The 13,602-nt window shown below is 35.0% G+C and overlaps 1 protein-coding gene across 1 annotated transcript in view; it reads right to left on the reverse strand.

Annotated features, from left to right (window-relative positions):
- Positions 1 to 194: 194 nt before the first annotated feature.
- LOC109448241 (uncharacterized) overlaps positions 195 to 13,602 on the reverse strand; it is a 38,962-nt gene continuing 25,554 nt past the window's right edge. The window contains exons 4-9 of the mRNA XM_088797367.1: positions 13,442 to 13,577; positions 11,533 to 11,847; positions 10,402 to 10,605; positions 4,989 to 5,216; positions 3,943 to 4,161; positions 195 to 1,845 (exon numbers count right to left, since the gene is read on the reverse strand). Of these exons, the coding sequence (XP_088653493.1) occupies positions 1,708 to 1,845; positions 3,943 to 4,161; positions 4,989 to 5,216; positions 10,402 to 10,605; positions 11,533 to 11,847; positions 13,442 to 13,577 (1,240 nt within the window). The 3' untranslated portion in view covers positions 195 to 1,707. The remainder of the gene's footprint in view (positions 1,846 to 3,942; positions 4,162 to 4,988; positions 5,217 to 10,401; positions 10,606 to 11,532; positions 11,848 to 13,441; positions 13,578 to 13,602) is intronic.

The raw sequence follows: 13,602 nt of genomic DNA on the forward strand, positions 1-13,602 counted from the left end.
ATACACTGCCAAACTGTTTTCCAAAGTAATTTTCATCAATTTATACACTTAGAATGCTTTAAAAAAATACTTCAGCCTCACACCACACTAACTGAATCATAATCTCTGGCCCAGAAAAAAAATTTAAGTTCATTAAGTGATTCTGACACAGCTTTTAAAAAAATATTTTATTTTTATTTTCAGTTACAGTTGACATACAATATTAGTTTCAGGTGTACAACATAGTGATTCGACATTTATATAACTTGCAAAGTGATCATCCCAATAAATCTAGTAACCATCTGAAACCATAGTTAGTACAATAGCTGTGTTCCTCGGAAGCTCTGGAAAAGAGGTGACAGCCTGCCTAGCTTATGGGATTGTACAATCGTTCCAGCTCATTGTGCTGAGGCTGTAGTAGGCAGCTGATCCTGGTGGTATCCTGAACAAGAAAGTGGTTCTTACAGCTTGAGTGAGTTGGGCTATCGGTGGAGGCTCTGGGTAGGGTGTCCCTACCTTTCCTCTTTTGCCAGTCCAAGGATATTCTTGAGAGGAACAGTAATGGATTTCTTACATTGTAACCAAGGATCCTGTGATTACTTGGTAGTGATACCACCAACTGCTGGACCCCAAATTTATAAGTCCTGAGAAGCCCTGGGCAGTTTCCATCACAAAGATATGTCATTAAAAGAAAGAAGAGTGATCCAATGTTGAAACTATAGACTACTTGGAGCTGATAGTTGGAGTATTTTCCTGACGAATGTCAAGTATTACTGTTTTTGAAATACTCCATGACAAGCTAAGATCCCTGCAATGCACCCGAGTGCCTTGGCCCCCCAGTTTGAGAAACATGGCTACAACCATTTGGAAAGGGAGTGATTCTCATTTTTTTTTCCTTGAATGAGTACTCAAGATAATCATTTTCTTCCAAAGTGCTAATTCTGTAAGGTCCAGTGTAACAAGATTCCTTCCACCCTGAAGATCCCTCTAAAATGAAGCGCCACAGGAGATCTTTTAAAATGACCACAGCAGGCATTGAGTCTCCACAGGCCTGTCCAGATTCCCACCTATTCCTACAGAGGACATCTTGGATAAATCTAAAACTACCTTATAAGAAGAGCAGTTTCCTATTTTAATGAAATAAATTAGAAATTATACTATTTGAAAAGTAGTCCATTAACTTAGAAACACCAGCAGACACTATTAAATACTAAGAAAATAAAAAGCACACTATATTCTCTTGCACATTTATAAGAATTCTTAATGACTTTCCTACCCCTCAACAATTCATGCCTGATTTTCACACACTCTCAGTTAATCAAATAGATAAGATAGATTCAAGTTATAGAATACAACTTTACCTGATTCGTAAGAGGGTATACTCAATAAAATGTTCATTCTAGAAACAGACGGTTAACTAGAGATATAAATATTCCAACAAAAGTTCTGATTAATATTCTGCTTAAAATAGTTAATAAATATAATTGGATAATATATATTACAAGTAACAATCTAGACTACACCATAAATAAATGTATAGAACAATATTATAACAAAAAAAAGTTAAATGCCATACATCAAAGGACAGAACATATTCAAGTAAAAATTTTCCAATGTGTTTTATTCATAATGTAGCCAAACTCTAGATGCTGGAGGAAATGTATATAATCTGCTGAGTTCTTGTTGGCAGCAGTGAGAAGGCAAAATGTGTTTATTCATCATCCAGTCTCAGTCAGAAGCAACTTTCAATTTGTTAGATGCTTCATAAGCTTGGATAATAAGCCTTAGGTGAGTGATAATTTCCTTGTCTGCTGTTTTCATGTTAAATCCCAACATCTTCATTATAGTTTCTCGAAAGTTGACACGCTACAAAGAATCACCACAAAAATCAAGACATGTCGTTAGTTTTGGCCACCTACTTATTGTGTACAATGAAATTGGTATTAGAAATTTAGTCTTATTAAACATTTCTTTATGAAATGTAACATTCTATATTCAAATAATGTTTTTAAGCTATAAAAATGGTCTCTTCTATTACAAGAAGTCTTTATTTAAAGTTTTCATTTAAGATTTTTTCCTAATTTTTAAACTTTTATAGATTAAATCTAATTTTATTGCTGCTTGTTTTTCATATGTAAGGTAATTACTTCTTGAACTGATTTGCTGTATGGTATTAGTAGACTCCTAAATATATATCTCTCCACCCATCCTCCAAAAACCATAGTGATCAACAAAGACACAGATAAAACCATCCATAAATTATGCCTAAAGCATAACTAGAGAATACCACAGACTTCAGTTAGCATATAAGTGGGGAAATGAATATCCTAAACCAGAAGAGGCAGCTTCTCTGGAGGATGCAGCTGTTTTCCACTGGTGTCCCAGAAACGGCACAATGCCAAATGGGGAAATACTAAGGACACGTCTGAGACCTGGTGGATCAGAACACTGGCAAGTGAGGAAGGAAAAGAAAGGGGCCTGGAAGCCCGTGAGACCAGAAATGGCAGTTGTTAGGGCAAGGTTTCTGGGGGGAGAGGGAGGTGCTTAGAAGGGTGAGGTGTGTCTTGGAGGCTTGGTGATAAAGGAAAGGGGAAAAAAGCAAACAGTGGAACTTATATATACAAGAGAGGGAATTATATATACAAACAGGGAATTATATATACGAGAGTATTGAAGAGTCAGATATCACATAAATTCCCACCCCTCAAAATGAAAGACTTGATCTAGTAAATTTTAGAAACCACTCACTACCAACAGAAGAGGGTGGTATTGAGTTAAGAAACGTAGTAAATAAACCCTGCCCCCAAACAATTCTAAAGTAGAAACACCTGAAATTAAGAGGGCAGGGCAATCAAAGGGATTTTAAAGTGAATAGATGAGTGGCAAATAATATCCATACAAACTTATTTAAAGAAGAAAATAGAAAGTCAGTATCACACAAACTGTTCAGGCAATGAAAATACTCCGCCCCCCCAAAACGGCCATGAAACAGGGGAAACATGTTTGACACACATTTGCTATTAATTCAATATCAATTAGACGAGGATTTGCAGAAATGGGGTGAAAAAACACCTTTCTAAATATTATTCAGAATAGAAATGGACGAAAAATGATGCCTAAGATGCCGCGTGAGTAAGGAAAATGTAATGATTTAACTTAGGCAAGAACAAGACAGAATCATCTCAGAAATGAGTAAACTACAAAGTGCCCAAAGGAGAGGAGATCTGACAGAAAATATAATAAGGGACACTGAGGAGAAGAATAAAAATAATCAAGAAAGTGAATATGCAGAAGTTAAAAAAAGAAAAAGAAAACAATATTATGACTTTATGTTCTAAGACTCTTAATATCATTGGTTAAAGTCTCACACTTCTTAAGCACCTAATATGCGAATATGGAGGTATGACATACAATCCCACAATAGCCCAAAATTATCAGGCTTTTAAGAGTTTCCTAAAATATCTGCTTTATAAATATAGTGAAAATCTAAGCCACTTTAGAAGCAAGTGACCCAGCCTCAAACACATGGTTTCCCCTGAACTTCCATTCTCTCAAGTCCCTCCCCTCCCTGTCTTTGGTTAGTCAGTTGGTGTGTACACAGACCAAAGCTGAGATAATCTTATATCCCCATCCCTCTCCACTGTTCATTCACCTAGGATAGGCCTAAGCTGGCCCTTTCTTGGCTATAAAACTCTGTGGCTGTCAGTCAGATAGACAAGCTGACACACAGAGAGATGCCAAGAAGAGATGGTGACAAAGGCCTCAGAAGTTTCCAGATGCTCATCCTGGAGCCCAGGTGCATCTCTGCTCTCTCAAAGCTCTGGTTGTTTAACTCCCTTTGATTCCATGAGCCAATAAATTCCTTTTGTCTAAGAGGTAAAGTCTAAGTTGAGGTGGGTGTTGATCGCTTCAACTTAAAGAATTTTAACATAGTAATATAATAATAATAATAATAATAATAACCTCTTGTTGTCGTTCTGATGCTTCTTCAAGTGTGCTCTTTGGTTTGCCGAGCTCAGGAGTGACAGCATCTAACACCTGACGGTCCCTGTCTTTGTCCCATCTTGCCTCTTGCTTGGCCGAGTCTAATGTAGTTTTCAAGTTATCTGTTTCCATAACTGCCTTCCCTTTCATTGCTTCAACTTTTGTTAAAGATTGCCTGAGTTTCTCAATGGTTTTGTCCTGTGAGGGTGTAAGGTTGGGGTTGGGGGAAAAGGAGGTGACTCTGATTAGATCTCTTCTAAATCTAAGTAGGCAGGCATGACACATGGCAATCATGCTTCTAGTCCTTCTTCTTCTTTTTTTTCCCTTTTTATTTAAGAGGTAGATACATGGAAAAGAAAGAAAATTCTCCAATGTATGAACTAAGAGGACATTTCCCCACCATCATACTCATCAATAACCAACCATCACTGAACACTCTTATAAACTAGGCACTTGTGGTTTAAAGAGGTTTAACAAGTGTTCCATGTCCTCAAAAGTCTTACAGTATGAGCTAATTAAATAGAGAAAATAACTGGCTCTCAACTAAGAGAAATATTACTGATAAACTGGGGGGAAAAAAGTTGATCAATAAGGTTTTAGGGCACCTGTGGTTTAAGACATAAAATGTATGTTTGAAATATTACAACTGAAGCTTCAAATAGAGAAGGTCCAGAGAGGAGCCCCCAAAATGACTAAACCTTTTAACTATTACCCCAACAAGAAATACAAAAGTAAGGCTAAAATAAAAAGCAAGGGATCTAGAAGTTACCTTTGAAAAGTAGAGAGGGGAATACATGGGGGCTTCCATGAGATTGATAATAGTCTTTTTTTAAAGATTAGTGGTAGATTTGCAGGTATCAAAGTTTATTATTATATATGCTTTAATATTATCTATTCTTTTGTATGTATGTAAAATAATTTTAATGTTAATTTTTTAAAGTTCAGTGAGAAATATGCAGTTAAAGTATTAAAAGACCGTAACAAAGCTTAAGTGAATTTTTGAAAGCCTCATTTCCTTTACTTACCTTAAGGACATTTACTCTTATCAGTTGAGTTTTCATATTTTTATTTGACAATTTCAAATCACTGAGCTGTTTCTGAAGTTTCTGAATTTCCTCCTCTAATCTTTGAGTTGTAGCAATCTGCAAATTCTGTTTAATTTTCAATAATGTTTGTTGCTTGTTGTCTTTCTCTAGCTGTTTGAACATCCTGCTGTGTTCTTCTATCTGGGAATTCTTAGTTCTGGAGTTTTTCTTTGAAGACATCAACAGTGTTGAAATGAAGAAGTTGTGTTTTAAGATGGTATTTAACACTAGCATATCAGATCTACTCTAGACTGATAAATTGCAGACTTAACAATATTTACATAAGTAAAATATTTTTTCACCATAAATATGCATTATTAAACTACTCCAGAAAATAAAATATCACAATAAAAGTGATGACTCATCGCTAACAAGGGTACAGGTAAGTAGACAATTTTATTAATACCATTATGGAGGGTAATCTACTTTCCTCAAAGTCTTCTGATTTAAATGTTAATCACATCTAAAATGCAACATCTAGACTGGTGTTTGACCAAACATCTGGGCACCATAGCCTAACCAGGCTGACACAAAATTAACCACCATACAAAGACATGAAGAATAGAATTAAAATTCCAGCCTTCAGATATGAGTCACAGAAGGAGAGAGTATAGAAAACAAAGAGAAGTGTGAAAAAAAATCAAAAGAAAATAAATGAAGGGGGAAAATGTTGAAATAAATGATAAAATTGACAGATGACAGACTTAAAAAGTTCATAAAGTGCCGAACAAGAGAGATGAGGAAAAACCATACATCTAAACACATAACAAAATTTAAGAATATCAAAGTAAATGAGAAAACTCAAAAACTTCCTAAGAGAAAGAGTAGATCACCTACAAAGAAGTAAGAATCACATTGATATCAGACATCTTAATAGTAACAGGGGATGCAAGGAGATAGTTTAAAAGAATTTCATGAAGGCACTTTGAACCTAGGTTATATCCAGTCAAATTGTCATTAAAATATAAGGGTATAATAAAAATGTTATTAGGCACATATTGTGTCAGAAAGTTTGCCAGACAAAGATCAAATTGTCAAAAACTCTTGTAGAAATGCTCAAATAAGGAGAAAAATCCAGGAGGATGATGCAAGAGATATGCAACTAAGGGTGATAAAATACCTTGGTCAAGTTTAGTGGTTGTCTAAAAATAATTAGGACCAAGTAAAAGAAAACAGAGAAAGTATATTCTAACAATCCAGAAATTTAAAATTTAGAGAACAACAACATAATTGGGGGCTGAGGTCAGAGACTTAGGGACATGACATTCTTGTAAATATTAAGTAAACAAGAATATGGCTCCTAACAAAAGAATACCAGCATAAGAATAAAAACAGAATATATAACTTTAAAACCAGCAGAAGAAAAATTTGATCTGTCTGAAAGAAACCAGGAAAAGACTGCCTCCAAAAAAAAAAAAAAAAAAAGAAAAGAAAATATATGGAAATTAATTGCAGTAAGTGTAAACATGTTAAATTCACCAATTGGATACCTTCCAATTGGATTTTAAAAATATAACCATACATTGTCTTTAATCACGAAGACAGAGAAAGGCAGAAAATAAAAGGATAAAAACATACCACGTTCAGGCAAATATGAACCAAAAGGAAATTGCTTTCAGAACCATAATTTCTGAAAGTGGAGAATGTAAAGCAATATTTTATACAGGACAAAAAGAGAAAATGTTTCATAGTGCTTAAAAAAAAAAGACAGAAAAGATCATCGTGGGTGCTTGTGCTCCAGGAGCCTATAAAGCTAAAACTGACAGAGCTGCAGGGACAAATGGATAAGTCAAAAATTACACCTGGAGAATTTAGCATACCTTTTCTAGAATCAAGGAAACAAAAATAATCACAGATACTAACAATCTAAACCATATGAATAATATGGAACTTTACACCCAACAAAGAGAACACATTCTTTATAAGCACACATGAAACAATTACCAAAATAGACCAAGTATTAGGCCATGTTAAAAGCCTCAATAAATTACCAAGGATCATATCGTATTTCTGCCATGTTGGAATAAAAAATAAAATTTTTAAAACCCTATATATTTGGAAACTGAAAAATGTATTGCTATATTTAAAATTAAAGGAATACAGTACATGTCAATATTTGTGGAACAAAGCTGAAGTCGTTCTTGACAGAAAAATTATGGTTTATATAAGTGCACCTATCAGGATGCGTGGAAGGTTAACTATAAACCAGTGCTCTTCTTCTTCCTATACTTCATCCTTTCCTTCCCTTCCTTTCTGAACAGTCCAGCCCTAAAGCCACTAGGGGGGCAGAATAAGGTAGGCATCTACACCAAAATGAGAAGTGAAATGCTGTGGTCACAGCAGGCCTACAGACCCCAAGCTGGGCGACAGAAGTGTCCTCAGAGGAAAGCTGCCCTGCGGAGGAACTCAGAGCCTGACAAGGGTGTGGCAAGAGCCCACATGGAGAGGTGACCTGTCATGGAGTGTTAGAGCCTGAACAGGATGAGGAAGACATGTGTACAGTTCTGGAAATCAACAAGAACAAGACAGGAATCCAAATAGGAAAATGGGCAAAGGAAAGAAATGAGCAAAGACTAAAAATCCCAAAGACTAAACATAAATAGATAGATAGATAGATAGATAGATAGATAGATAGATAGATAGATAGATAGATAGATAGATAGAGAAAATGCTCCAACTCATTAATAATTAGAGAAATGCAAATTAAATTAGCAATCACTTTATACCTAATGGAATGGCAAAAATTAGGAAGCTGGTTAATACCAAGAAATGACAAGAAATGTGGAGACTGAAGAAACTTCTTGTATCTCTGGTGAGAGACTATTGTTCTGTGAGAGCTGTCTCACAGTACTTAGTCAAATTAAGTGTGCATATCTTATGAGCCATCAAGTCCAATCTTGAGTAAACATCCCTAAGAAATTCTCTCACAGGTCCATAAGGGGACTCGGATGGCGTGCTCCTAGCAATGTTATTTGTGGTGGCAGAAAGGTGAGGTAACTGGGGTCTTCATCACTAGAGGAGTGGACAGGCCAAACATGGCAAATGTGTACACTGTAGACTTCCATGCATTAGACATAAGCAATGAAATAGATGCACAAATAGCAATATTAAGTGGATCTTCAAAATATGATGCTGACATGTGGAATACAAAACAAAAAGAAACAAACTAACAAAACAAACTCATAGATACAGACAACAGAATGGTAGTTACCAGAGGGGAAAGAGAGAGGGCAAAGTCAATAAAAAGTCAAGTATATGGTAATGGAAGGAAACTAGACTTTGGGTGGTGAGCATGCAATAGAGTATACAGATGTCAAATTATAATGTTGTACACCTGAAAATTATATAATGTTATTAACCAATGTTACCCCAACAAATTTAAAATATATATATAATGCTGAGTAATAGAATGAGATTTTTAACACTATGCTATTTATGCAAATTTAAAATGTATGTACAAAAATCACATTTAAAAGAATATATATAAATAAAAAGGTACATATTAAATATATTAGAGTGATTTCCTTTGGGGGTGGGGTGGGGGGGAAATGAGGCTAAAAAGGAATAAATAAATGTGAGGGAACTTCCATGGCCCAAGATAATGTGTTACAAAACATGGAGTTTGAGTACTCAACTTTCTGCCTCTGAGGTCCAAATTGTGAGTAGTTGGTAACCAAGGGAATCTGATGGTCAACAGTATTTAAAAAAAAAGATGCTCAACCTTACTAGTAATCAGGTAAATATAAAAACAAAAGTACCATTTTAACTCAAAACTCTCTCTCTCTCTCTCTCTCTCTCTCTCTCTCTCTCTCTCTCTCACACACACACACACACACACACACACACACACACACACTCTAAAAGAATAATCACATCCAATGCTGGCTAGGATGTGAAGAGGAGACAGGCACTCATATATTGCTATTTGGAGAGTGAACTCCTTTTGCCTTTTAGAAGGTAGTATTCTGGCAATGGCTATTAATATTTTAAAAAATCATATGCTGTGATACTATAATTCCACATTTAGAACTCAATCCTATAGGAAACAAAAGCACCAGTATGGAAAGATATATGTATAAATATATTTATTGCAGCATTATTTGTAGTGGCATAAAAAACGGAAAAAAATTGATCAGTAGGGAACTGATCAAATAAATAAGTCATATATACACACTATTGATTGCTATGTAGCTTTTAAAGGAATAAGTTAAATCTATATCTTTTGATCTAAGGAAAGACCATGAGGTACTTAACTTCTTACTAAGTAAGAAGACTATTTTGACTTGTATAGTCCCAGTTTTGTAAAACTACCACCATCCCCATATATCTACTTGTGTATTTCCATAACTATGGAAATAGTTGTAGAAGATACATATTGGTTGCTGAGGTGAAAAGGCAGAAAGAGGGTTGAGAAAGATTGTTGTTGTTCTCAAACATTTTAACATGGTTTCAAGGGTTATAGAAAGCATGTGTTAGTTGTATATTTTTAAAATTTAATATAGCATTTAAAAAATTTTACATAAAAATGAATCATCATTCACGTATTCAAGGGCAGGAGTAGAAGCTGGATTCATCTTTGGACTCTGTGGAAGACATTGTTGATACCACTTCATTAAACGCAGCCAGTTTTTTAAACTGAGTGCTCCATACATATTGGATGGATGGATGGATGGATGGATGGATTGAATGAGACTAAATGAGTGAGTGAGATTACACTTTGGGGTACAGCAATTATAGAAATAGTATAACACAGGTATGAATATGATGAGCAATTCTGTGAAGTTAGTGAAATAGAATAAAAATCTCCCAAAAATAAATTATATTGCATCCTATCTATTTCCATCCCACTTTTAGAATTGCCTTTTCCTTATAGATTCAGAGAAGGAGAAGGTAATGGACTATATATACTGATTATTGAGAAATGGCTCCTTTCCAATTCCCACCATATCTAGCTAACACAGTGTCTGAAATTCTACCTTTAAGAGTCATTCCGTTAAGCTCCTTTTCCTCTTATGCTCTTTTTTAAAGTACATGAAGAAATATATTAATAAATGCCCTCACAATACATATCAAATATGTGTACAATGAGAAATGGGAGATTTGGAGTGAGGAGAGGCTTTTCTTAAAAAAAAAATAATTTTTTCCAGCTTTAATGAGATAAATTCAACATAGCATTGTGTAAGTTTAAAGTGTATACTGTGATGAGGTTTAAGGGTTTGAAGCAAAATTTCCTCCCTTTTCCAATATTAAGAAAAGTATAAATAGTATTAACAGCTTTAAATATTAGATAATATAATAAAATATGATCATTTTGATTCTCAAAGAAATGCCTTGTACTTCAGGAAATTCTTACTTTATTCCTGTCCAAGTCTAATCTCCCTTGAAAAAAGTCATTAATAGCAATTTTTCCTTCCAGACGTTTCAAAGGTCTTCTTTGTTCCCTATACTTTTCTTCAGTTTGGGTTAATTTTTGAATGGTTTCTTCTTCCTGGTGATGATTCAGCTGCTCCAATTGCTTGGTGAGCATCTGAATTTCCTGCTGAAGGCCTTCAGTTCTCTGTAGGGGTAAAAAATAGATCAAATTTCCTCATGGTTCACGATTTCTATTTCATTTCAATACTGTGTATTTTCTACTCTACTGACACTGTATCAACATTAAGTTACTAAATAGATGGTGGTTTCAAAAAAAAAGTTTTGATATATAAATATAAGACATTTTAGTTAGTACTGAAAAATAAAATTGTATAGTGAATTTTAAGAAAACTGTAAAAAAATTTGGAACTCTACAATAAACAGACTACTGTGTAGCACATTTTACTAACACATTGAATTTAAGCAACATCTATCTTTCGTTTGAATTTTAGGGTAAAGAATCATGAACTTTACTAAAATGATTTGAACACAATAAAGCGAGATAGCCACTTAAACTTGCTGGCTCAATCTTTTGATAGACTTGACCAGTAAATTCAAGCAAATAACTGATTTGACAATTTATTTTACTGCATTGACTGAACTTTTCGGTCATGATGGAAATATTTTCTTCACCACTACTTTTAAGCTAGCATTCATTGAGGTGACACTGAACTGTACCAAGCATTTATCATATATTAACCCATTTAATCCTTAAAACCACTCTGATAGGAACTCTGTCCCCCCGAAACTCCCCTTCACCCTACCCCCCTCACACCAAATTTTACAAATGAAACTGAGGCACAGTGTGGATAAATAAGCTGCCAAGAGCACACGGCTGGCAATGGCAGGGCTGGGATTCATACAGAAGCTCACTGCTCTTAACAATACTCTATACTCCCTCTCACACCATGACTATCTCCGCTGTAATACTGGGCTCCTCTTCCCTTTTATTACTGTAATAATAAAGTCAAAATTAAATTTAGAGCCACAGAGTTTACTAATTGGCTATATCAAACACCATGTCTTAAAAGAAACAAATTTGAATGAATAACTTGTCTGTTAGTACACTTACAGACTTCCAAGATTGCTCATTTGCACCAATTTCCTGAATCCTCTCTTTCACAGCTTCCTCCGTGGCTGGTATGTGAACAACACTGTTGCTCAGAAGAGTAGCCAATTGACTGAGGAATTTCTGATAGTGGGATTGTGCAGTTTTAGTCTCCCAGTCAAATGAATACGGAGGTCCGTCTAACTCATATTTTTGTTTTTCCTTATGAATCAAATCTTGTTGATATTTATCCCCAATTTTCTGCCCAACGTTTGGTCCTTCTGAGTGAAAAATGTTGTATCTGTCAACGTTCTTGGCCAGGATAGCTTCACCTTTATCCTAAATATGTCAATACACATGTTAAACTTACCATTTCCCTTCTTTTGAAATATAAACAGAGTCATAATACAAAACTTCAGGAAAAAGGCCATCAAAAGAAATTAAGAGTTTTAGAGTCATTAAAAGAAATGGGGCATACTCAAAAGACCAAACTAGAACAACAAAAGGTATTGAAATGATGCTATGGAGAAATTATTTTGAGATCATAGGAAATTTAGCTTAGAGAAACAGCTAACTAAACAACTCTGATTTATGAGGATAAACATTTTACAGAAAATTTTGAGCTAATAAATGTAGAAGGAATGATAGAAATCTAAAAAGGAGCATTTTGCATCTCCTAATGAAATAACTGACTCAAGCAAGGCTCATCAATAAACGCTAAGACAAGTGAAAAGTTGGCAAGAAAATGGATATTCTTATAAAGACTTAATTATGGTTATAAGACAAGGAAAGAACTCACATTTATTTCCCCCATCCTTTCCCTTGTGCTCCTATAATCGTCCTGATTCCATTATAAATTGGAAAAAAAGAAAAGATAATGCTTGTATTTCTCTTTGCCCCTACTTCCTATAGGACGAGTCTACCTTTACAAATTCTAGCCTTCTTTCCACCTTCTTGCCACCTTCAACTCTGGGAGTTGAGTAAACAAGTTCAGTTTCTAGGCTTTTTGTCACATGAAACTGAGAAATAGAAGGAGGGCTAGAATTGTTGAAGTAATGATGGGTTTGTATCACTAAAAGCCCAGGAAAAAGAGGCAGAATAAGAGCAATGGAAGAAAAGTTCAGAGTTGAATGGATTCTGGTTTGGGAGTTTTCAGAGACGTGGCAGAGATCAGTGAGAAAAGAGGGAACAACATTGAAAGTTACAGTGAATTGAGAGAAGCAGTTAAAAATGGAAATTACTTTAGAAGACTTCGAAAGTGTTCTGAATTTTTAAAAATGGAACCCCTCACATTAATTGGATCATGATGGACCTTGTTTTACATTCAGATTATAAAATAAACTGTTATACAGATTTCAAAATAAACGTTCACCAGTTCTTTGACAATTATCTGTCTCCCATCATCTTCCAACATTCTTCTATAAAAATCTTCTACTAATCCTGTGAATTGCTATCTACTACTGGCCAGGTTCATCTCTTCCTTCTAAATCCAACTTATGTCATAATTCTCTATTTCAATGTCCAATGTAGGTGATCCAACCAATTTAGCTTTGAAATTCCTTGCCTCCATTTCAATAACTTTTACCTACGCCCCTCTTCAACCCTTACACCCAGATCTAACACCCCAGATTTTGTCAGCAGCAGGAATTTAAAATTTTAATATTTTACTTTCTAACCACCACCTCTTCTCCCAGCTCTCTCTCAGCTCCATTCCCTCTAACCCTTACTTTAGAATCAGAGGCCTGCAGATCAGATCCTCCTTGCACTTTCTCTCCTTACCTCAGAAAGGCTTCCAGCCAACCATGCAAGCAGCTCTGCTTCCTTTGCTCCTCCACAAGAAGAGGACCAACAAATATGTGCCAATTATCTCCTGAAGTAACACAAGGTAATAAAAATCCTGTTTCTTTAAAAATCAGTAAAAGTTTATTCTTACCCTCATCATATAACTATGCAAGGTATCTTCTTGTCCTTTCATATTCATATAAGGGGTGAGTCTATTAGCACCTGCTAATTTTTTCTCCAAAAGGTCTGCTTTTCGCTCTGCCTTTTCTCTTTCAACCAGATGTACTCTGTGTAAGATATCAGTAGGTAACA

The sequence above is a fragment of the Rhinolophus sinicus genome, chromosome 3 (assembly GCF_057876585.1).
Source record: "Rhinolophus sinicus isolate RSI-liver-muscle chromosome 3, RSI-T2T, whole genome shotgun sequence".
NCBI lineage: Eukaryota > Metazoa > Chordata > Mammalia > Chiroptera > Rhinolophidae > Rhinolophus > Rhinolophus sinicus.